This window comes from Idiotropiscis lumnitzeri, chromosome 6 (genome assembly GCF_059441095.1).
Source record: "Idiotropiscis lumnitzeri isolate Australia: NSW breed Sydney's pygmy pipehorse chromosome 6, RoL_Ilum_1.0, whole genome shotgun sequence".
NCBI lineage: Eukaryota > Metazoa > Chordata > Actinopteri > Syngnathiformes > Syngnathidae > Idiotropiscis > Idiotropiscis lumnitzeri.
This window is the reverse complement of record NC_142396.1, coordinates 17849093-17874798: the sequence shown is the minus strand read 5'-3', so window position 1 is coordinate 17874798 and position 25706 is coordinate 17849093. Positions and strand designations below refer to the sequence as shown.

The window sequence follows — 25706 nt, the reverse complement described above, 5'->3', positions numbered from 1 at the left end:
CGAGTCTGTCTGTGCACTGGATGGGGGGAGGCGGTGTAGAGGGAGGTGGTGGGGGGGGACGAACCTCCACATCTGCCCTGAACAGACGGGGGTGATGAAGCAGGCAAATTTATCTAACTGTAGTCCGATTCGCGAAACAGTTACGTTTCAGTTCAGAATAATTCAAGCGGTGATAGGTTTTTTTTTTTTTTTTTGCTTTAGATGCGTGTGGTCCCAGCACTGCAAGAAACGAAAATTCAGCCTAGAACTGCGCTTGGAATTAAGTGAGTAAAATGGGATTCGAATATTTAGTCAAGACTGACCACGCCGGTCAATGAGAGCTTTAATCAGCCATCTAAAATGAGGAATTATTTTAAACCACATTTACGATAGATTGAATGTTTCGACTGTCCATCACAAACGTCATTTCGTTTCTTCTCATTAGGGACACGGGTGATGTATCCCAACACTCCGCAGTAGTCTTTGTGCAGTCAAGAGATGTAAATATAGTTGGGTCTAAAACAAGCCAATTTGGGTTCTTAAAAAAAATACACTGCTTGGGTCATTCTGACGCAATTTCCTAGTTTTCAATGGGTCGTTTAGTATAAAAAGAATAAATTGGGCAAATTGGGTTATTTTTTAACCAACTGTTGTAAGTGTGTGATTAGAATCCCGTGCTGCACGCAGCCACGTGACTTTATATAAAGCATTGAAATCCACCTTTGTGAACTGCTCTCTGAGGTTTGTACGTGAAAAGATCCACTTAGTATTCCCGACTTCAAAGAACGAGGCAGCCAACACTTTCAAGAGAAGTTGAAGCAGCTCAACACACAATAGATCAATTCAACATTTTTTTATTCCAAACATTTAAAGTAAAATAAACTATAAAAGATCCAAACAGCAAACCGAACAGTTGAAAGAACACAACACACAAGCTTCCCTTGTGTTCCCACTCAGGGTGAACGAGAAGTCAAACAGTCTCTCTCGAGATGTGAAACTAAAGAGATCAAGATGATAGTAGTCAAAATAGTACTCCTTTCTTCCAAATAAGTGGCAAGATTGATTTTAAATGTTGAATATACAGGTTTGTCTCTAGTGTGCTGTTTGAGCCTGACTGTAGATGCCACCACAAAGTGCCCGTTAATGACAAAAATGCTCGTAAATGTCAATAGAGACAAGTCTTAAGGGGGTAATGCTTCATTACTCGAGCTTACTGAAGGCCAAAACAGGAATAAACATCCATGTAAAACGAGATAAAATGCAGTAAGGCACTTTTTAGGCAACTCCCAATTCAAATTCTAAACAGTAATGTCAAAATAACAGGACATTTACTGTCATCAAAACAGTGGGCACCCAGCAAACCGGACTTTGTAAATAAGCTGTGCACAAAAATAGTCAACGAGGAACATGAGCTAGCAAAGCTGGTAGTGCCAAAAGCAGACTAAACGGGCAGCAAATAGGGAATGCGCTTCAATCGGGTGCTGCCCCCTACAGTCCGCAAAAAGTAACTGCACATCCAGTTTTCAAACAGAAATATTCTGATAAAATGTCAGTAACAAATGTCAAAAGTTTGTAATACTTTTTCACTGGTTTCATAATTTTAGATTAGTGTACATGGTTGAGCAAAGTATATTTTTTATATATATTTTCCCCCAAAATAAAGGGAACAAAACGTAGGAGAAAATATGGGACTGAAAATTCAGACCACATTAGTTCCCCTGGACGGCAGCTAGCATTAAAGCTTCACACACACATCAGATTGTGAAAAAGATTATTTAAGCATCCTGTATGGTAGTTGCTGCTTAAATGTGTGTTTGTATTCCTTGCTTCCTGCAGGGAACCTTAGTGGAATGGTTTGTGGGGAAAGGCTAGTAATGTTTTTTAATTATCACTTCCAAAAGAGTTTAACTAAAATTTTACAGGAAGCAGAAGGGCTCGATTGAGCTTATTCGGGACAAAAAAGTCCAACTCCCAACTCCTGTTGTCTTTCGATGTTACATACAATTATTTGACATGAACTTAATCAAAAATATCAAAAAAAATAAAATACACAAACGATGTCAAGTCCTGAATTATTCCAGAGACTGTTTGGCTTGAGGAACCTATAAGTGACAAGAACTCAATGGGTTGGCGACATCGGCCACCGAGATAAACATTCTTTAAGTCTTATGCATGCTTGCACAAAAGAATTGCAAAACACTCTCAATTGCAACCTGGGAGAAGATCAGGAAAACTTAAAACATATCTTTTTAGAAAGTTCACAACAATCTGTCATGTGAGCCTATTGAATTGCATCAGATGGAAAGTATGACAATTTGTTTCTACATTTGACACATAACTTCGATGAGAGTGGAGGAGAAACGTGAAGTGTGAAAAGAAACCCTCCTTGACTTAAAAGCAAATTATTGTCCACAAGTACCTTTGTGTTCTTCTGCTGCTATAGTGCCTACGTTCCACCGTTTTCAGCGTTTATCTCCCAGGTGCAACAGTAATGCTATCAACTGTCTTTTCACCAAGAACAAAAAAAGTTAGTGGAGTGATGTTGTCCTTGAATAGAAGAAAGGATCAAGTTCTTCTCTAAATTCGCAGACGTACAAAAACGGACTCAACACCATTTGTTCAAAATCCCTTTCTTCGGAATGAGACTTGAAATAAACTAGTGGTTGACAAGTCCTTGGAGCATCATCATGAGGCGTCGCGCTCTCTTGGTAAGAGGGCTGTGGGGGTCCTGCTGCATGAATGCGAAGAGCTTCGGTCTGACCTGGGTCAGCACGGAGGCCATGTGGTCTCTCGTTCGAGGATCACCGTGGTCCAGATTCATCAATGCGTCCTCCAAGTAGCTAAACATGGGACACAGAGGAAGATTTGGATTCAAATGACAGTACTGTTTTAAATTAAAAAAAAAAAACATGCATTCTGGCACAAAATAACCTTTAAAGACAAAACAAGAGCGAGAGTTGGCACACAAGGTATTTTTATTGGTCGTCTGTAACACCTTCAGTCACTTAAGTGTCAATGTCAAGCGCAGCCGTTGATGGCTTTCCTGGCTACCAGCTCACTAGCAATGATCATTTTGTGTTTTCGCACCCAAACCCCGCAGTGGGATGGCGCTGTCATCTACCAGCTGCGTCCTTTCCTCCTGCCACCTTGCATCGCTCTTTGCAATTAATTGTTACAGTCGGACATCTGGTGGCGTGAGTGTCGACCAGCTTTACTGTCTTAACAGTTCAAGTGACCATTTATCTCTGTGGGCACACCCTAACCCTTCCCGAGCTATAATGCCAGCTGGCCGCCATTCAAGCTCGCACAGCGGGGCACAACAACAACTGCATCAAAACCCCCATTTCATTGACGATCCTTCTTTATGGATATTTCATGGAATTGGAAGTTTTAAAGAAAGACACTTTATAGCAAATGTTCTAAATTCTAAAAGACCACAGGATATGGATGTCCACTAAATATTACTGCAATGATCTAGTTGTTCAACTGGACACAAGGTTGTGGAGATACTCGACTGAGCTAATAAATGTTCATAATGAACCACGCCCTCCTTCTCTACGGGGCCATAGCCCAGCTGCAAACCAGAGAGGTGTCTCAACTCCACATCAGGCTGTAAAGAGACATTACTTTGCTAAGGGAATCGTTTGACTGTGCGAACAGCAGAAGGGAAGGAAGGATGCCCACATTTAGAGGCGACCGGGATGTAAAGATGCTTAGGTAGACGCTCTCTGAAGCAATATTAACTATCTAAAGGAGGGGGAACTAATTTCAGACAGCCTGTAAAAGATGAGCAAAGAAAAGAGATACATAAGTGTAACACGCGGACAAAAAAAATTGATTCACTCAATTATCACCATATCTCTGTATGGCACGCAGTGGACTACAAAAACCTGCAAGATTCAGCAGTTTAACAACTCGGTCGAAGGCAGATATGTTGAGGTGTTTGAGCTTCTGCTGTGTCACGCCACAGCGTTAATCTCAAACTTTTCTGGGGTAGGATGCATTTGGTTTCTCATTACAGTGACATTAACATGTTATGTAAATATTATAGAGGTGATTTTCTATTAAATTTATGAAATCAAATACAATTAAACTACATTTGAAAACTGACTAACATAAAAGTACAAATTTCCCACCCCGTGAACCTGTGACTAATTGGCAAGATGAAGATGATGGGATTTTGTCAAAGGAAATGGAGACAAGAAGAGGCAGGTTTCAAGAGCACTACCAATTCAAAATACTGAAGGTGCAAATGGAAAAATGTCTTCCAGCAGATGAACACGACTTATTGACAAATACATTTTTCTTAGTAATTGCCCCAAGCCAAGTCTGCTCTATTGTATCCCCCCCGCCCCACTTTGAATTTATTGAGAGTCCAACTTACTCGCTTCATATCGTGATTTCAGAATGAATATTGTGAATGAATGGTAAATGTACTGTCTCTGTGCCCGACCTGATTTTGAGCTCAGAGCGAGTGTTGAGGTTGGACGAGAGCTGTTGTATGAGTGACAGCAGCACAGGCTGGCTGAGAGGGCACGGCTGTTGTCCAAACACTTGCTGAGAGTCGATGGTCTCACACACGTACAGGACCAAGTTCAGATCTGTTGCTGACAGAGCCTGGTCAGGGAGGAAATAGGTTATTTTATGACAATGAAAACATTTCATGAATCTTGCCCTCAATCCTTGTCAAGTATTTCTGTGTAAATTGTTCTTACAATGTAATCTGATCGTCTGAAAAAAAAAAAAAAAAAGACCAACTGTTTTTGTAACTTACACCACACAAACAATTGTTTCCACATCTATACTGGCCATCATGTAAACATAACAGTGGACAAAAATTGGTAGTAAATAAGCAACCGTTTCCTACGGTTGCAAATGGTACATTGGTCTGGAGGAATTTTGGACCATTTGTCTTGTACTTCCAATATCTGGTGTGATTCGCCAACTTGAGGTCATGCAAATTTGGCTTGATCGGACCATAAAATAATTTGCCCGTGGTGCTTTGGACCAACCAGCGTTTCCTCTTAGCGTTAGCCAACATTTTTTTAATCACTACATTGAGGATTCCACACTGTGCTATTTGAGTCATCCTGACAGGATGGCCACAACAAGAAGTGCAGAAGTGCAGTGCTGAACTTTCTCTATTTATAGTCAAACCGTCTTACCATGAACTGAAGAACACAAAGAGTTTTAGAGGGTGTGACCATTTCCAGCCTGATGCAAGTTAACAATTCTGAGAGCTTATTTGTGCTAGGAATAGTTCACATTGGGCATTGCTTCTTGAGGAGTGATGTGCCACATGAAGCGAGGTACCCGATGGGGCATCTCAAACACAAGTGGGCGTAGTAGATGAAGCCTTGATTCAAAGTGTGCCGCTTCCGAGAAAAATCACACGACCGCTGACAAACAAGGCTTCGGTTTGTGCGAATTAAGTCAAAGGATCATTCAACGCATCGTTTCCTCATTAAACACAAGGGCCTGACTGATCTTCCTCAAACAATTTACAGCAGATTAACACAAGTTACACAGATCTCCTTATTGATAAAACGTAAATTTATATCATAACCTTGTATCTTTAAATCTGAAGCACTGCCAATCTAAATAACGGAAATCTTAATTTTCACAAGCACTGCTTGGGGGAGCAATTCAAGTAGTGCAAGGAACTGACCTGCATCTCAGTATTTCACAAACACAACCTGAAGTCATGGTTTGTTGAAATAAAAAAAAAAACAGAGCGCAGCATAACTCAAACATAAATGTGTTAAACACAACACATTTGACTACAGGTAACACAATCACACATATGACAAGGAGTAACTTCTTTAGAACTTCATTAATAAAATGCACTGCACTGCGCAATGATACCCTTTGGTATGTGTTACCTGCTGGAAAGCCTGGTTGAGTTGTCCCTGCTGAAGAAGCTGCAGGATGTTAGCTTGTTGTGTTTGGTAGTCGAGATGTGCTGTTGGGACGGGGGTCCCTGCTGCAGACCTCATTGCCTGCATAATGCTCGAAGTGACCACCGCCTGCTGCTCCTTCATTGCCAGGCTCACCTCCCCTTTGACAATACGCTGTACATGACTAAGAATTGACTCCTGCAAACTGAACAACAAAACAAGAATTGAGGGGTAGGATCCTATCACATCTTTTGATTTGGTTTACTTGGAAAATAATACTATTAATAGAGTTTAAATTTGCTGGATTCTAAGTTCTTTTGTTTTATTAATGGTCAGAGATCATTGAAAGAGAAGCCCAAGACAAGACAGACATCGAAAGTCTTCAACAAATTGACAACCGAAAGCAATGTAACTAATAGGCGGTTCTCATTTTGCTTATGACATGATGGTGACAAAAATTTATGGAACAGAAATTGCATAAATAATCAGCAGGATGGCTATCTTTGCATGGGCAACACAATTATAATTTCAAAACATGAGATGTATAAAGACGGGGGTATTCAGCACTTTTCATGTTCTAGTATCTCAGCTTGCCAAACAAAGAGGATCACACTGACTGATGATGGATGACTAGGACACTTACTTTCCCACCATCATCTGGATCTGATGTTGGATCTCAGCCCGGATGTTAGCTGTGATGCTATTGGCCAGTTGATCGGTGGAGCCTTGGAAGGCTTCCATCAGATGTTGCAGTTGGTCAATCATGGGGTCTCGTGTTTCCTGCTCTCTCTGCTTTTTGCTTTTTGCATGGGCCTCGAGCTGCTGGATGTCTACAGAGAAAGATCAACAACTTCAATTTAACCCACACACACAGGCAAATAAGAAAAGCGCAGTTGCCTACATACCATGTCTAATTGGCCTAAGCATTATACAAGTAATAACAATAAAGATAACTGCAAGTATAGGATAGCATGCGATGCCTTGCTGACTGAGACTATTCCTGATTGGTTGTTGAAGTCGTATTCAGTCTGTCTCCACAGAATAGTCTCATAAATTGATGCCTTTAGGCACAGCGCAGGCAAAATGTGGGAGACAACCGGATACACTACATTAATTAATACTTGGTTGAAAAAAAAAAAAAACTGTTGGAACTTAAATGCAGCTTTTTGCTACCTTTATGCTTTTGTTTCATTCCTTCACTGGTTGAAAATCTGGTTGAGGTGGGTTAAGTACATTTTCTAAGTACTTTTTAGATCTGGCTGAGTCTATCAGAAGAATGCATTTTAAAACTTATTTAAAGAACAGAACAAAGTTCTCAGTCATTGGTGTTGCCCTTGGACAATACAATACAATGCACACACAAATGTTTTTGTTTTTTTTCAACCACAACACTGTTGCAATGGTTGTGTCATGAATTGACTTTGCCTTACACATGCTCCCGCAACCAAAAATTGTGATTAGGTGTTACAGGCGTCAAACAGTTTGGAGCGCTACCAAGATCGCTATGCCAGTGAAACACATCAACCCCAGAAAATGCTGGCAGTGCTCACTCATATGCACAGCACCTTCACATGATTTGTTACTGGACTCTGTGTGAGCCTGAACCACAGCTGATATAACGTATAAAATTGAATTTCACCTCAAGGGACAAATAAAGATGTTTCTTGATTGAATGGGAAAAGAAATAACCACCTAATAAACAAAAAATAAAATCCATGCCAACAAAAAAAAAAAAAAACAGTCCTTGGCTCAAACAGCAGCAATGACGTTAAAGTTGTCCGTTATAAGGTATAGTCAAGTTTACAGGGTACATTGTAAACCGTCAATTTTGTTAAGGGTTATCTATTAAATTTTAAACCTCCTCATTTACAGCCAACAAACTCCACTTCTCCCTCCGCACACAGAATAGCAACGTTGCAGAAGTTTTAAAGAAGTTGTTGGAGTTTAAAAAAGCACATCATCAGAACTACTAGACACCATCTAAAGACTGCTGTGAACTGGTAAAAACATGTCCCAGAGCTTTTTCCAAATTAATATTTTGGATAGATATTTTCTTGAGTGGTGACCACCCAAAATGAGCCAAGTTGCAGTGGCCCTGTCAGAGTACCGGCCCTGCTTATTAATAGTAAAAGTAATAATAAAGCATCAGATATAGATGCCACTTTTGTGGACATTATTCATACACTCACACATTTACATAAATTTTCTATTCATAAATTGATAAGTTGCCACGGTTATTTCATATTTTGTGTCGTTATATTGTAGAATTGGGACCTCAGTAAAATCAAGGCATTGCAATTGCTTGTTGATTTACTCTACATTTGACTCTTGTATTGACATGGAATTGGAACAGGCCCAGACCAGGAATAGTCCAAATTTGTGTATGAGTGACACCCATTGATATGCATTTGGAAACAATAGTAAACCCCTCAAATATTCCCAAAAACGATAAACATTCAATCAAAACCACAAAAAACATTGGATTTTTAAAATGGCACCACAGAACAACCAGGAGTAAACGGGACTGTTTGCATTGTCTTATTTTGCAGATCCGCTTAATAACATCAAATATGAAAGAAATTAGGACCTTACACCAATTGCCAATTTTGGAGACATTCATAAATGTCTGCTGCTTCATTCCAGCTGGATAAATCTGTGTAAAGTCTCGTTATCAGTAGAAATGTGAACATAAAGTACAAAATTGTCTGAAAACGACAAGGCATTTTGAACCACTAGGGTCTTACCAAGGCATTATTCCTAAATTTAAAATTATCTAAGAATATGCAGTTTAACTAATTTGTCACATGGCTTATTCATTGCACCTGGAGATTTGCAGGCAATCACAATAAACTTACATTCTTGTGTTCCTTGCTTGAAACTTTCATTAATTTGCTGAAACATGGTCTGGCAGCCTCTCTCAAAAACAGGCAGCACAATGCTCTGGAAGGCATCTTTGTACGCAGCCTGGATAGGACCCTGCATTGCCTCTGCTGCGGCTCGGCCAATTGCATCTGTCGTGTTCTAGCAACAAAGAAACAGCTAACGTGAGCAAAGACCTCAATGGAGAAATCATTGAGCAATACAGATCTTAGACCATGTAGACTGGGACAAATAAAAGGAATGGTAGGCACCTACCTTAGATTTGACAACCTTGCTGACATTGTCCTTCAGGGTAACCTCAACAGAGGTCAGTTTAGAAGAAATGGTGTTGCTCAACTGAGATGTCACTGGCTCTAGACTCTTTGAAATGGCTAAACAGGTTTAAAAAAAAAAAAAGAAAATAGACGATCATTTGTCAAGGGTACATTTCTACATACCTAGTTGAAAAAAAAATATTAAATAAAACATTTGTGCTCATCAATTGTCTGTGTTTCTTTTTACTTGGCGGAACAGTTTTTTTCATCTCCTCTCGAAGCACTTTGTCCATCCTGTTTGTTAGGGAATTACAGAGGGTGTGACTCAGCTGCTGGCTGAGTTGATGATGCTGCTGATTCAGAGTCTGTGCCACAACCCGCTCAAGTCTGCACTCTGAGGTCATTAAAAGTTAAAGTTCACAAGACAGTATTATATATGAGCCATGACTGAAACTAGATAAGGGACTATAATGTCAGAATGGTTGGTAGTTGTCGGTACAATATAGAGAGCAAGATGATAATTTAGGGAGAAACTAATAGAAATTTAGACACACTGGGATAAACTAATGCCTTCGAGCATGACATATTCCAAGTTCAAATTCCATGACATGCAAGTCATTTTCCCCACAGTGCAAACACACCTTTTGTGTGTCAATCCAGTGACTGGGTGAGAAGTGGGATTGCTCTTTAGAACTATTATGAGACAAAGTTAACTCTGACATTCTCCAGTCTCACTAGATTTGAAGGATACGTTCAATTTCCTGATGGTTGGTCAGCACACGTTCTACTTGGGCCATTATGGAGCTCTGCATGGCTTCGATTTGTCCACGTAGTTCAGTTAACTCTCTCTGTTGGCCTCGCAGAAACATCAATAACTCTTGCTGCACATCTGTATTCATCTGCGTAGGGCATGAACAAAACTAATAAGATTGACAAAATTATTACTTGAACACAAATTAAATTGTCAGAAACATCATCTTTAAGAAGATGCCAAGGTTTTAGAATGTGTTGTCTTGACTTCAATAAACTCAAAAACTTGTTACACATTTAGAAACACCAGCCGGGTTTTACATGCAAGCTTTGTCATTCCGGTTGAAATTTTTCCGACTTAAGGTCTACTGTTGACGTGATCAATTCCAATCTATGTTCCACTAAATTTGATCAGGACAACCATTTTGCAGTTGCGTGACACGCAGATCTATAGCTCCTTTCCCATTCCAAGCATACCCAAAACAGCCTGGTTTTGCTGTATGTGGTCACTTTTCCGGTACACATTTTTGGGACTGTGCAGTTACAAATATGGAACCGTGCTCAGAAATTCTTCCAACCTGGTTCCAGAAAGCAGGCTGGATTACTGAAAAATCACTGCTATCTCATTGTCCTATATAGGTAACATTGGCCTACATAAAACCCACTTGACATGCCCATTTCCTGTTTTTAAGTGACCACCGCAAAGTAATAAAAATACAGTACATAAAATATGCTACAGTGTCGTATCTGAAGAAGTTCAATGGCTGAAAGTTCATGAACTCGTTCCTATATTGGGCGAACATAAACTGACATATTGCATTTTTGCTTCATGAACGTTTCTGTGAATGAGATTCTGGGACCAAGGAACGGTTTTAGGCGAAAAAGGCCATTATCTCCATCAACCAAGAACTATGAACAATTAATTTTTGTAACATCCATCCATTATCCAATATTAATAAAAGAATTGCAAGCTGGATTTTGAAATACTTTGTGTAGAAAATAAACTTTCCAAACACTGGTACACATTTTGTGTTTTACAAATATACTTAACCATATCTACAATCGCATATCACTGGTGTCAAGCCAAAACCTCATAAGTCACATTTATATTTTTTCACAAATCTATGCTATTGGTCAGTCCACATGTGTGGGTGTAATTTTATTGATTTATTTACAAATTATTGACCACTCTAAAGTTAAAGTGTCGAATATGGCTTGCTCTCTTTGAATATGCAATGTTAAGAATTGAACAAATACCACATTTTGGGGGTCCTTCTGAAAGGTGAGTATTTGGAGTTACAAAGTTTCAGTCCGACGCCAGTGATGTGTACCAATGGATGAAATCATGACACTGGTGGTAAAAGTTTTAGACAGCGGTGCCCATCTCTTTGCGTTGATTCACTTGTGTGAACGACCGCACCATTCAAATGAATGAGATGTTTCCAGTTCTCCAAAAGGAGGGCAAAGACACACACACATGGAAACTTATGGTGGTATTGATCAAAATCAAGATGTCCTCCAGGTGCAGCCTGCTGCCTTGGTGGTCACCCGGCACAACAGTCGTGGGCCCCCGCCTCGGGAGCGGCCGGAGGGCGTCGGACATCCGAGAATTACGACGATGACGAGCCGCTGGTGGCAGCAACTCTGAGAGGCAGGCAAGTCTGACTTGCTGCCACTGGCGGTTCGTCATTTGCCACCATTTCATCCATTGGTATAAATAAATTGTAAATATTGTTGAGTATTCTTGTAAAACACAATATGCAGTATTTGCACTGCATATACTGATACCTGGAATGTAAAAGCGTCGTACATAAACACCACATGATTTATCAGGATGGAGGTCAGTTGTCTCTAAAGCTCAGAAATTGCAATAGTTGTTACATCTTTATTTAAGCGACGGCTCAGTAAAAATAAGTTAGAAGTAGTTAAAAACAAGCTTTCCCGTCACAGAGCAGTTCTGGTTGGAAGCTTCCATTTTCAAGGGCATAAAAACTGACGTCACTACACATTTATATCAAAAGAGAGCATGCACAGACAGAGGGCAGCCATGCTATTCCAAATGAACTAATTCATGACTTCTGACCCAATTGGCAAAAGGAATATACCACCCCTGTGAATCAGATAGAAATGGTTTATTCCGATATATAATATAACATTTTCATTTGGTTTGGGTATTCCGTTTCATTGTAATCGGAATACAAAGCTCCATGTAAGCTCAGCTACTGACAGGTTGATGACTTTTTTTTGTGCAACTTTACTCTGAGTACTTTACCTGACCAGAGTCCAGTTGTCTCAACTGAGGTGATTCTCTATTGAGAGAAAACAAAGAACATGGGTTCATGAAGTTTGCCAATTTGGTCACAATTTCTCAAGTCTCACAATCATGCGAAACATTAACACACCTTTCATCTTTTTTCGTCTTTCTCTTGAGCTTTGGTGAGCCTTTGGGTGAGGTTTTCCAGTCTTTAACTGGTATCTGAGAGGAACGTATGGAGCAATTCGCAGAAGATGATGCTGAACCAGCAACCTCATCCTCAGGGTCACTAAATCCAAAGAATGAGACAGTGTGTAGAAAATGAAAGAAAAATGTCCCTGTGTCTCGGAATCAACAAGCGCATGTGTGTTACCTCTGCTCAGCACCAGGATCTTGGTTGTCATTCTGAGAGAGGCAATAGGACCGACATGCATAGGGTGAACTCAGGAGTCTATCATTTGAATCATCCCTTGAGCTGTGACACAGGGTTGAAAATCCACACTAGTATTGAGGTAAACTGCAACTACAAATAAGGTACACTGTAATAACGGACACCTTAGTCGTGCTGCTGATTTGCTATTGAAACAATGCAACATAACACTAACAGGTTTTAAGTACCAAGCTTCACCCCGCACAATCCTATACTGTTAACTTTGTGTGTCACATGACAGTAAAGCATATCGGATTTTATTGGTGGAATGAGTGGGATTCAAATAATACTTAAAAATCCCAAATAAAATGTATTTACAGTACTTTGCAAAACTCCTTAACCGCTATTGAATTTGTTTTGTTTTAGTATTACCAAAATGATCATTGACTAGGGATGCCAATAAGATTTTTGGTGTAGGCAGGTTCCTAAAGGTACCATATTGAAAGTCATGGTAAAAAAAAAAAAAAAGAAAAAAAAAATCCAGCCCATCCATCACCAAAACGGATTCAAATGTGTGTTTTTTTTAAAGGTAATTGGATGATGAAATGTAACTGGTTGTTTCTTTATGCACCAAGGTTACATGGACATACATTTTGGATTCATTTGTGTGGACTTGATATGACCTGTGAAGTTATATTTCGTGCTGCGAAAAAAAGGGTCTTCATGAAATCAAAGCTACCCACAATCACAGTACTGTATCTCTGTGGATAGCATGGTGGTGATTGGTTAGCAGATCGGCATGACAGTTCTGAGATTGTGGGGTCAAATACGGGTTAATGTGTGGGGTTTCTCCGGGTAGTCCAATTTCGTTCCACATTCCAAAATCATGTATGGTAGGTTAATTTATGACTCAAAATTATTGACATTCCGATTGATATCATTATAATTGAAGATCTTAGCTCACCTGTTTACATGCAACGTGACCTATTCCTATCGGTCATTTACATTCATCTATTAAGCACAGCAGTTGTGATTATTTAACATTTTATCAAAGCAACAGTTTGATAAAAAAAAAAGGTAAAGATACTATAAAACAAGTTCTTCAATAGCAGACAAGCTCCAATAGGACACTGCCATTTTCACGTGCGTAAACGATGTCACTATGCATTTATGTCAAGAAAAAACATGCGCAGACCCACCACATCCTCGCAATTCCCATTTAACAGTTTTCATGACCTTTGTTCTGATTCAGCCTATGTATATCGATTGAGGTGTCCATTTGGTCATTCAGTTGCATTCTAATCCGCTTAAATTATAAACCCAGCTATTGTCTGTGGGTGTAAATGTGAGTGTGAATTGGTTGTTTATTTGATCCTTGCAAATGGCTGGCGATCAGGGTGTAACGACTCCTCTTCCCGAAAGTCAACTGGGATACGCTTCAGCATGCCGTCGACCCTTATGAAGATCAGGGTACAGTGAAGTAGGCATGGGCCGATTACCGGTTTACAATGGTTTAAAAACTACAGCTTTTAATGACTGCCAAAAATGTCCATGTCGAGCCACCTCTTTAAAGTGAATTAGAGGCCAGCGTCATTTTTTTCCCCTCTCTTCGGCTGAGTAGAGAGGGGAGAGGTGAGCAGTTACACATAAGAAAGGGAAGGAGGGAGACGAAAGAGATGTAGAACGCAAACACTAGCACACTTATTGTTCTATTGATTAATATAAATTGTCATTGTCGTTTTTTGTTTTTTTTGCAAAATATCATGGTATAATATGGAAACCTGCAGCTAATAAACCAAAGCAGTCTATATATGTACCTGTTTGTTTTTAATGGTAACATTTTGCTGCTATAGCTTTTAAATCAGGTGCAGATCCAGAAATTATGGTAGTTAGCCTCAAAGACAACTTGAGTGGCCTGTTCTAAAAATAAATGTATAAATGCATCTCAGAGGTTGTTCTTACCAGTCCCCAAGACTATTTTCTCTATTCCTGGTTTCCCTGGTGATGTCTGGAGCAGCTGGCCAAGAGGTGTGGCTAATGATGTTCTCTGTCGACCCTCCTGCCAACCCAGGGTTATCCTGAGATAAAGCAGTCTCCAGGAGAGATGGTGTTTGGCTGAGTCTGGGCTCCAACTCAAGACACCCTCCAACAGGCCCATCGACGCATCCTAGCTCAAGGGGCAATAGGCTATGGAAAAAAAAAAAATGAAAAAAATAAACTGCATGTCTAGGTAACATGAAAGGACCACAAAGGCAATTAGCCACTGAGAACTAGAGTGGGACAATGTCATTTTTGCAGGAGAGTTATTTAAAGTTGAATGTCTGAGCCATCAAATCTGTCTGTATTTTATGAATGATGATTCCATTCAATTGTATTACCTTGCAGATGCTCGGGAACATGACATGACCTAACGCATTAGCGTACTTACTTCCGAAGTCTTCTTTCAATCTCTGAACCTCACTTTCTGGGACATTTTTGCAGGAGACCCTGCTTTAATGGAGGCAACAATCTTGCACAAGGGAGTTGACCCTGTTGTTACACTAGGCCCTAGTGACTAGGGGTATGTAAACTTGTGAGCACAACGGGATGCCTCTTTCGACTTATTTACTGCAATTGAATTCAAATTCTTAACTGGAGTTGGTCCTGCCTAGTACTCAGTGATTCAATTGCACATTGTAAATGAGACCCTTGTTGAGCACAGTGGAACCTAGGGTTACAAACCTAATTTGCTCTGTGTCCCCATTTGTAACCCGAAATGCTCAGAAACCAAGATAATACTTCCCACTGAACTGAATAGAAATCTAATTAATCTGCGCTAAAACTTTTTTTTTTTCTTTAAATTTGCATGCGGTAAAAACAACAGTGAAATATAGAAATAACTGAATACTCACTATTTAACAAGGAATAAAAACGTGCAAAAAAGCCCCCCAAAAAATAATTGGACAGAATATTTATGCTTAAAATGACTGCAGTGAATTAAAAATCCAGCAGCGCAGTGGGGCGCACACAGATTCAGTATAACTTGTCAGAATGGGGAGCGAAATTCAAACCAAATATAAAGGCAGAAAACAGTGTATTGACATTAAAGCAATCAGTGAATGTCAATAATAGAGGAGACTGCTCTCAGATTTTTTTTTCAAGTCATATTCTGTACATTACGATGAATTAGTATGACGCTCCAAAACAGAAACACAATACAATACAATGGACAAGAAATACATTTATGCAATAATGTGAATTTGGTGGCTTTATGAGAGAGGAGAAAAAGTGCTGCCCTACCCATTGTGCCATGTCCAGCTCTATTTTTCACTTCAGTGGCAATGAAAAACCATTGTATTGGCGCCTATAACACTGCCATTTTAATTTTTCCAAATAACGGAATTATGTCTTGGAGACGGAGGTCTCTAAACCCAGGTCCATGCATTTCCATTCAAAATATGTTTTCAATAAATTACGCAAACAAAAGTAATTTTTCGATGAAAATTTGTGCTTAAGTCGATCGGTTCAGAGACAGTATCATTCATAACCAAAGGTTCCACTGTGCATGTTGGTGCTGACCTCAGCATTGCAGTGTCAACCAAAGGAATAAATTGCAATTATTCCTTCCCAATGTTATGAAATGCAATTCCCATGACAGTGCACATACTGACTTCTGTACACTAATTTCCTTTCGGCAAGTCCATAAATTGTACTTAATTGTGGTACCTGTTGCTGTTGGCTGAGCGTGGTGAGGTGAGTAAGTGAAGGGCAGAAGCAGCAGAGGCCATACTGTCAGTTTGAAGAGCTGACAGAGGCAAAGAGTCTAAGGTGGACACAAGACCACGTTGAAGCTGCAAGGTCTGGGATGCAATCTCAGGAATGTCCTGGGACATGACTGTGGAGGCTGAGGAGATAACATCAGGGGAGCGAGCCCTAGTTGGGGAGGCAAGGGGTGGCATGAGTGGAGAATCAAGAACCTGAGGGCCATCAAGAACAATTGGAGCGCTAGGGGATGCCAGTGTCTGGAGAGAGAGAGTGAGTGAGAAAAAATATTAGTAACATTGGAGCAAGTCTTAATATTGAAACGTAGCTAGCAGACGATGTGCTGTCATACCTGGATGGCCTCTAGTCCAGGCAGGACAGTGGAAGCAGGTCTGGGACTGCTACTGGAAACCGGAAGTGACAAAGTGTTATCTGCATGGTTGGGACTCTGACTAATATCTTCAGATGTTCTGTCAAAACAAGAACATATCAATGTTCCCTCAGATTGATACTAATTTGAGTACATTTGAAAGATAGTTCTTTTTACAGTACAAACACATGGAGAGGAAAGAATTTCATTTACAGATGACGACGAAAGCTTAACTAGTGATGCTGGTACCATTGTACAACGATAGGCCACCTTTGTCTTGTTGCGTTTATAATCCAACAACATACTTACATTTCAAATGGTTAATCATTTTGCAACACAAGCACATTTAATGCCTCTCAAATTGAAGTTTTTACGTGATTGCATGCTTTAGAATAGAAGGTAAATTCCTTACAGAGTTAAAATTTATACCCATAATGCAGAAAAACTCACCTATTGGTCGAGTCGCTGATGGCTGTCACAATTGTCAGACTGCTGGCACTACTGCCAGGAGATGCAGGCACCTGACAAAACATACCAATAATATTGTTAGTCCAAATTGATCCAATGTGTCAATATTTGTGTGAATGGTACAATTGAGCCATTTTAAAATCAGTAAACACTGGCCAATATCTGAAAAATGTTGTGCTTTTATGAATATGCCGAAGAAAACGTACACCAATGTTTAACTGCAAATTTCAGTTTGCAAGATAAACCAGTGAGTGGTGCTCTTATCGATCAGTCACCGATCTTGATGCCCCTGATAATGATTGGCTGATTTCCGAGGAAAAGTGCATGACTGGCATATGCCGTTTGATGCGTTTCACTGCCAATCAGAAAAAAATGATCACTGACACTTTGTACTTAATAGTCTGCAACCAACTACAGACCAAATCGTGCAGTGTCCGGTATCACAGTTTTCATAATCTGCTGTGATTGGCAGATCTCACTCATAAATGATCAGTATCGGAATCAGCAGCATAAATCCCTGATCAGAGCACCCCTATAAAAATTCTTTTTTTTTTAAAAAGTATAGCAGGCCAAAGTCCCACCAGCTTTATACCGAAGTGCTTAGTGTCATGAAGGCATCAGGAGTCATCAATTTGGGCATTTGCCCATTGCCATTGGTTGTGCTCAACAGGAAGTCAGCTGGTGCAGGAAGTGATGAGATATTCCTGAGGTCAGTCTGGGAGCCGCTCCCTGAGTCCTTGTCAGAACTCGGGTCTGTCAAATGCGCTGAAAACCCTGTTAGATACACGAAACAGTCCGACAATTAATGTAAGTAGTCGACGAGACCTTTATTTAGATTTAGTTATTTGGCGCATCGCTTTTCTCCTGAAACAGCCTTGTCTCGCGCTTTTCCACGCTGGTGGTTTGCCTGTCTCGGGCGCACATGCGCCGTAATGTTAATCCGGGTCATCCGTGATGTAAACATAAGCATTATGGGTAAGAAGTTCCATGGCTACCGAGCGTGAGCAACAGAGTCCTAAAGTTACAACACATTTTTGCCAAAACTACTGAAGACACAAACCTCAATGTTATGGCAGTACGACGGGGATTTTCAATCAGCGAGAAAGGAAGGAAGTTGGGGCTGATGCCTTATTTCATTTCTGACATATTCAATTGTGTCTGAAAGAGAGCCTTAGTTAGCAGACAGAGGTTATGGTGTGTGTTTGCTTTAACTTTGTAACACTAACACAATTTCCTTTATAGTATGCTAACATATTGTTGCGTCTACAATGGATTAAGGAGGCATTAGTCAGCGAACTCATGTTTATTAACAACAAAAACAGTGTGTGTTTGTTCGTTTTTGACATAGGAGAATGATCTAACACGCTCTCTCGCAAATGGAGTGAAGAACTGGGTAGTACCAGTTCTCAAAGTAACAGAACATATTTGCCACAAGCCCTCATTGACATTTAAAAATAAAACACATTTAATTTTGTTGCAATATACTATTATATTATACATTATGCTACAATTTCGTTGTTTGTACCACGTGCATTGATTATGTAAATCAATTTACTACTATTAAATTATGCATACTGGTGAAGAAAAGCAAAAGGTTTTTGATAATATAATTATATATATAATAATTATATTGCAGTGTGAAAGTTAAAGGAAGCCATAAACCACTTTGAGAGACCTGCTGTAAAAACAAAAAAAAAAACTTGACCAACCAAAACCATCTGGAGGATCAGAATGAGGCAGGCCAGTAGAATCGGAGCCCGCATTAGGCTGAAACCAGATCTGAACATCTTGCAGACTCCTAAAATCACCAAAAAATATTAAAGTAAATAATTATTATGCAACATTTTTTAATATATAACAGTAGAGCATTTAAATTAAATAATACATTAAAAATAATTTCAGTGAGGATTCAATGGGTTGTAAAGGATGGTCAGAACAAGCCACTACCCGAGACACACCCTAGTACAGGACAAAAATAAGATGGGCAGTATATTTCCAGTGCCCGCATAAGAACCAATGAGGAAGGCACTGACTAATACTTTACTAACATTCACGTAATAGATTGAGCTGTATGCAAACTTTTAAGTGATACTTTGTTGAACAAAATATTAAAATGTGATTTGTGTACGGGAACTCACTTGGTGTGAACACAGTACAGTTTAATCTGGATGCCAGATTTGGACTCTGTAGGCCCTTGAGAGCCCTCTGAAATAAATCACATGTACAGGAAAAAATATTAATTAATCATTAACTCTGTTCGGGGTATTAATGACTGATTATGAAATTGATCCATATCCAAAGGAGTACCAGTTTGCTTTCAAGGAAAAGAACCATTAAAGCCTTCACACCTGTTGCTGTGCTCTCACTCTCCTCCTCTGCAGGAAGAACTTCAGTGTGTCGCAAACGGCTTTGGGCAACATCTTGAACTCCAAAGCTAAGCACAGGATGGGTCAGTAGAAACTCTGACACAGCAGTGAACGATGCCTTGCCTTTTACCAAATCTTGTCTCAGCTCCATCACGTAAAGAACCTGGCAAGGAGCCAAAGCAAATTAATATTTAAACAACAACAAAAGGAAGCAATAATGTTAGTAGTCAGACAAAGTGCCTCAATTTTTGACCTTTGATGCATGCCAGCATACTCAGTCAGCTCAAATGTTTATTGCTCGTCAAATTGGCATTGTACATATTTACCAACCAGAAACCACTGCAAAAACAGATATAATGCAAGGTGTGGGCAAACTACGGCCCAGGGGCCACATGCGGTCCATTAGACGTATTAATCCGGCCCGCCAAACATGAAAAATATTAAATGAATAAGCCTTATTAATGTTTTATTTTCTAAACACTGCGGTTTTGCAAAGACATATGTATTGTTGTAATTCTTTTTTTCACTTTCATTTAAAATTAAATGTATTTTTTTTTCTCCGATGAGGTGAGACTACCAAAACCCTCCATCCATCTGCTCCTGGTCGGGCCCCTCTGTCAAATTTTAGAACCCATTGTGGCCCACCAATTAAAATGTTTGCCTACCCCTGAATAATGCAATAAATCAATCGACAGACAGCTTAAATAAGTACGTTAGATCTGAGTATTTATCTATGTACTAACACCTGGAACAATAACCTTTTGACGTAAATGTTTGAAACGGGTTTCTTTAAATCACACTGAATATTATACAAACATAAGTGTGGACAATATTGCACCGACCTTTCTCTGTACGTCGGAAAGGATGAGATACTCAGCAGACAAGTCCAAACTTGCCTTAAGACTTGGCAGAACTGTCAAGTTTACTGGATCTGGAGTGAATCTACAAAACAGCACTAATCATTAAAGGCTTGAGTTCTTCAACAAAATTGAAAGTTCGTACAATTAAAGAAAAATAAAAATAAAAAAACGGCAGACATTTTATGAATGATTTTAGTGTGTTGAGGTTTTCTTTTTTGATTGTCTAAGAGCAGGGATCCAGAGAGTGTTAAAATAACAGTATCAAAGTGGCACAATCCAGAAGTTACCTATGAAAAAAAATTATATTGCACTTTTTTATACAAAGAAATGCCACTCAAAGTGCTGTACAATTAAAACATCCAAAATTACTGAGATAACACTGGAATGTAACTTAAAAAATAAAAAAAAATAACCTGATGGTCTGCAAACAAGTCCAGGAAACGGTACACCACATCTTTAATTCTTGGTTCTGATCTGCTCCAGTTATAAGAAATCTCCAGAATGAAACCCTATTAAGTGAAATAGGGAAGTGACTCCTTAAATGGAACAACAGTAAATTCATATTAGCTCACAGCAAACTGGATCTGTGTCTACTCACTCGGGGTCCTGCCTTTTGTGGTTGTCACAGAAGAGAAGGCAGGAAAGGGGACGGCCGCCATGAGGACGCAATTCATGGAGACATCTAATAAAGAAAACAAAAAACAAAAGAGGAAAGTCTGCTACTCTAGTATAAAAGTACCGTCATCAACTTTCAAAATAAGTGGTTCATTGTTCTTGCATACCGTGGCTTGTCCTGCCCCCCTTCAATATAGATCTGCCAGAACTTGATGTATCCATCATGACTAGCTGTGGCTAAGACTGTTCCATCTGGAGATAGGGCACCTTCACTGACACGCTGGTGGGACAAAAAAATATGTTTTATTGTATGTTAACAAGCTAAATTCAGAATCATCATCATCGTCAAATAGTAGTCACTTTTTCTGAGAACATAAATCTTCTGTGTTATCAGAAGCCAATAACAGTTCCAAAGGTCAGGATCATCTCAATCTCATTTTTAGTCATTTGCAGTTCGTCACCGCTATTCTCACCGGTGGTAGCTGACATGGAGGTGTTTCAAACTTGATTTAATGGGGACGAAGTCACATCAAAAATTGTCTTAATAATAATTGATGCATCTCCACTAGTCTAACCACATCATTCGAATTAATATTGTGTTTTTGAAATATAAATGAAGCAGCAAAATCTATTTGTTTTTATCTATGTCAAGGGGCAGCCTTTTTGTCACTTGCTGTTGACTGAAAATTACATTACAATCACATCACCCCCAAGATGGATAAAAACCGGTTGATTTATTTGTATTCCACAAACGGAATATTATTCAGAGTACCTTATTTAGAGTAGTGGTGGGGGGTGTGTAGAACATATTATTGTAAAGAACATTTTTTTTGTCCTTTAAGAAATCAAGTCCTACCTGGGTATATCCCTTCACTGTGATGAGGCCTTCGTTTAAATCTGTGGCATTAACAGGCCAATTATCGTTGTTGGCCCTCAAGATTTCAAGATCCCAAACTTCAGCCTAGAAAAGGAAAAAAAAAAACAGATGTATCGTAAATTATGCCCATGGGAAAAAAAAAAGAAATATTAAATGTTTAAAGGCAAATCATGACACATGATCCCAATATGTGGTTAAAAACAATAGCAATGCGACAGATCACACCCCTCTTTTTAATAATCAGCACAGCTACCAAGACAACTATTTTCTATACAAAAGGCTTGGCATAATCTGGCAGGCACAAGGTAGTTTTTTAACTTTATTTTGGTTTAATTACGGCGCCTTTAAACGAGGGGTTTCAAATTCATGGCCTAGGGGCTATTTGCAGCCTGCAGGATATTTTGTGGCCCCCTACTTGACTCCTAAGTTTAGTGTTAGTGTGGCCTCCATGGTTTTGACCGTGTCGTTGTCCTTTTTTAATCACTCATGGGCTACCATAGCTTAGGCTCATGACATCTTTTGGCAAAACGTAATTCTCAAGTGACACTAAGGGGAAGAAAAAGATACCCTCGAACCCAGTGACAGTCATGTTTTTTCAGAACCTTTCCTGAAGAGAAAAGTTGACAGTGACTCCTTGTCAATGAGAACAGCCAATTCCAAGAAAAACAGGAGACAGAATTTGTTGGGGGTCGAGCACAGGGCCACCCCAACATAACTTGAAAGTTACGCTACTCAAGACATGAGACGTCATAACTCAACTAGCCATACTGAGGAGTACGCAACGCACCAGGGAGATGGCATAGCGGATCAGGGCATATGCTATATTAATATGAGTCTTTGGTATTTGCTTTAGGCCACGTTACATTTTTACATTAAACAGATACCCTGTCTTCATGCAGAAGAGCCAAGGTCTGGCTGGCGTCATCTGGGTTTTCGTCATTTTCATCTGGAATGTAAGGGCACCAGATGAGACGCCGATGGGAGTTCAGTGGCGTGTCCAGAGGCCTTCGGATATGAACAACTATCTGATCTCTTAGAGCTATGGATTAAGGAAAGCAAGTTGAAGCAAATGGTATTGGTGGATAGTGTGTCCATGCCTGCGCGATATCACAAGTATGTGGGTAAAATTACAGATCACATGTATTTGTTTGACACGCACCCAATTCTGCCAATGCAAGAAAATGGAGTGCTTCTAATTCCATTAATGTAAACTGGTATGAAAGAATATTTTTTTGCGAATGTTGGAGAGTTTGTTGGCTACATTAAAGAAAGGTTTCAAAAGAAAAAAAAAAGTCATGGATTTAAAAGTGAAAATTGTACATTAGGAAAAGGGTAGGACATTTCATTTAGCATTAACTTTCAGTCAGGATACAGTATTGTACTGCTGGTGCATGTGAGCTCCCAAACCATCAGGTTGCCAGCTTCATCGACACAACCCAAAAGAGGAGAGTCAAGGTGGGCGAAAGCCAGATCCGTGACGGCACCGGTGAAGCCTTTCAGTAAGCAACGCTCTGCGCTGCCCACACTCAAGACGCGTATCATAGCCTGGTTGTTGGCTCCTGCAGGAAGATGTACGAGAAAAGACGATAACATGGAGAAAAGTAAACATTAAATGCAACTGAACATGTATTACATTTGTAGAAATCTGTTGGAATAAAAGTGCTTCAGCAATATTAATGACTGAAGTCTAGAAACTCATGGAAACAACCCCTGGCAAGAAAATATTGAATCACCCACCCAGTCTCGGGGGAAGTTCATTCAAATGTTTAATTAATTTTGGAGGAAAAAAAGCAGATTGCCACGTGTAGAATGTCGCACGCATCATCTCTCGTGATTGATTGAGACAAAACACGGCATTATGATTATTATTGCGTATGTGGAATATGAGTTAAGAAGTCAAATCCACCCGTTTTTGTACATCTCAGAGGCAACCATTTTGACACTTGCTGTCGGAAGAAAATATATCATATGTGCCCAGGGGCCAAGTAATGAGCAATCATGGCTCAACTTCGGAGAACAGGTGAGCTTTGATTGGTCATTACCAGAGCAATTGGGATGTCATCTTTAGTCGACAGAAGTGACAAAATGGTCGCTCCTCAGAAGGCAACAAATAGGTGGATTTTGCGGGTTAACTCATTGTCATCAAATCCAATATTAGTCGGAATACCATGTTTAGACCAGTGAATGTGAATAGAACGTATTATTGAAAAGAATATTTTGGGGGTGACTTCCCCTTTAAAAGTCAGAAATTGACTTTTCACCTGTGTGAAAGCTTCTGTGCATTTTGGCTATAATTTACAACATCGCCACAATCACTGCAAAACCAGTTGCTGAGACTCAGCCACGTGTGAAATCTTGTAGCAAAACCCGCACACTACACCAACATACAGTCGAGTTAGGGCTGGGCGATAAACCGAAAATTTACCATTACCGAAATTTATTACAATGACCAAAATCATTTTCCCATGTCGGTAAATTCGGTGTTTAAAAAGAAAAGAAAAGCCTTTTCTGTCTGCGGCAATGTTCATGCCCCTTTAAGACGGCTACAGCGCGTGTAGTCACGTGACTCCACCCATCTGATCAAGAAAGAAAAAAGACGACGCGTCGTAGCTGGCGATTTAAATCCAGAAGCTTTTTCACCACCCACAACACAACCATGCTGTGCTGAAAGTTCAAAGTGAGAAGCAAGGTTCGACAAGTGACAACAGCCCATTAGGAGGCGACACCATACGAGAGAACGTCTCAGAGGTGGACGCGATAGCCTAGCACATAGCTAAAGATTTAGCTCCTCTAGTTACAGTGGCGCGCACAGGATTCAAACGCTACATGAAAGCCGCATTTCCCGATATGGACAACATCGGGACGGGAGCTTAGACATGTCAAGCATTTTGCATCTACATCCGACTGGTGGTCGAGTGGGAACATGGATCCCTGATTGAGCCTGACTGTGCATTACATAGACGACAAGTAACGACTGCGCACCAGAGTACCCGAGACGGCACATTTTCCCGATGATGCACACTTGTTTATTTGGCTTGCATTGACATTTTCTTTCATTTTATTCAGCATTTTTTATTTGGCATTATTTATATTGTTTACAAGAGACCACACAAATCTTGGGCTTTGCACATATCATTACAGCATCTTGGCGCAAACTATTTGCAGAAAAAGATTTTGCGAGAGGTACCCTTTTTCTCCAGTTCTTTGTGACATTGTTCAAGTCATGCAAAGCAAGCTATTTGGAATGTTTATACAAATGATTTTTGTACTTTTGTTTTTCATTGAAAGTAATTTGTACCAGTTGGTCAATAAAAAAAAGAGCAGTTAATATGCATTTCCTGCATTTATTTTGATTTTGGTCCACGGATTGAATTTATTGTGCATTTATCGTTATTGAGGTAAAATTGCTCAATTTATCGCAATATTGATTTGAGGTCATATCGCCCAGCCCTAAGTCGAGTTCCACCGCATTAGTCAGTGTGTGACGGCCCTAAGATAGAACTAAGGCACAGCCATAGTTGCATTTATTAATTGTTAGCATTCAGCAGTTCAAATTTATAAAAAATTAAAAAGAAGAAAAAAATATGAATGTCGGACTCTTACCTCTTATTGCATATGCCATGAAGGAATTTGACACAGCAATAAGTCTGCCATAATGATACTTGTGCTCCCAGTCATATTTGGCAACAGGCTGAATCTTCACCTATAAATAAAAAGTAATTCACCATTTGAAATTATTAGTGACAAGACTGGATTTGTAACAATCAATCAACACCTGATAAATTGAACATAAGGTATACCAAGTCAACAACCGGTACCTCTACGCACTTTACTTTGCTCACACTCCAAGAGAACATGTTTTAACGCTGTAGTATACAGCGAAGTAATGTAAACTTACAATCTCAGACAAGTGGTTTTGTAGACCTGCAATACTTCAAACATCTCTTTCAAACGTTAACAGTTGAACAATACTCACAATGTTCACTCACTTCAGTGCAATACAATGTAGAGCAACATTTACAAAC

The 25706-nt window shown here is 39.6% G+C and overlaps 1 protein-coding gene across 2 annotated transcripts in view; it reads right to left on the bottom strand.

The window, feature by feature from the left end:
- Positions 1 to 817: 817 nt before the first annotated feature.
- Positions 818 to 25706, bottom strand: part of edc4 (enhancer of mRNA decapping 4) — a 29488-nt gene continuing 4599 nt past the window's right edge. The window contains exons 4-30 of one of the 2 annotated variants that reach the window (XM_088298952.1): positions 25285 to 25384; positions 23054 to 23240; positions 22566 to 22713; positions 21661 to 21765; positions 20972 to 21084; positions 20788 to 20871; positions 20603 to 20698; positions 20172 to 20271; positions 19312 to 19492; positions 19102 to 19168; positions 18673 to 18761; positions 17556 to 17737; positions 16946 to 17016; positions 16478 to 16595; positions 16090 to 16385; positions 14347 to 14571; positions 12388 to 12489; positions 12163 to 12303; positions 12033 to 12069; positions 9762 to 9909; positions 9258 to 9404; positions 9012 to 9127; positions 8732 to 8897; positions 6520 to 6706; positions 5862 to 6081; positions 4433 to 4596; positions 818 to 2819 (exon numbers count right to left, since the gene is read on the bottom strand). In XM_088298952.1, the coding sequence (XP_088155078.1) occupies positions 2636 to 2819; positions 4433 to 4596; positions 5862 to 6081; positions 6520 to 6706; positions 8732 to 8897; positions 9012 to 9127; positions 9258 to 9404; positions 9762 to 9909; positions 12033 to 12069; positions 12163 to 12303; positions 12388 to 12489; positions 14347 to 14571; positions 16090 to 16385; positions 16478 to 16595; positions 16946 to 17016; positions 17556 to 17737; positions 18673 to 18761; positions 19102 to 19168; positions 19312 to 19492; positions 20172 to 20271; positions 20603 to 20698; positions 20788 to 20871; positions 20972 to 21084; positions 21661 to 21765; positions 22566 to 22713; positions 23054 to 23240; positions 25285 to 25384 (3774 nt within the window). In that variant the 3' untranslated portion in view covers positions 818 to 2635. The remainder of the gene's footprint in view (positions 2820 to 4432; positions 4597 to 5861; positions 6082 to 6519; positions 6707 to 8731; positions 8898 to 9011; positions 9128 to 9257; positions 9405 to 9761; positions 9910 to 12032; positions 12070 to 12162; positions 12304 to 12387; positions 12490 to 14346; positions 14572 to 16089; positions 16386 to 16477; positions 16596 to 16945; positions 17017 to 17555; positions 17738 to 18672; positions 18762 to 19101; positions 19169 to 19311; positions 19493 to 20171; positions 20272 to 20602; positions 20699 to 20787; positions 20872 to 20971; positions 21085 to 21660; positions 21766 to 22565; positions 22714 to 23053; positions 23241 to 25284; positions 25385 to 25706) is intronic. The other variant, XM_088298953.1, reaches the window with a different exon arrangement.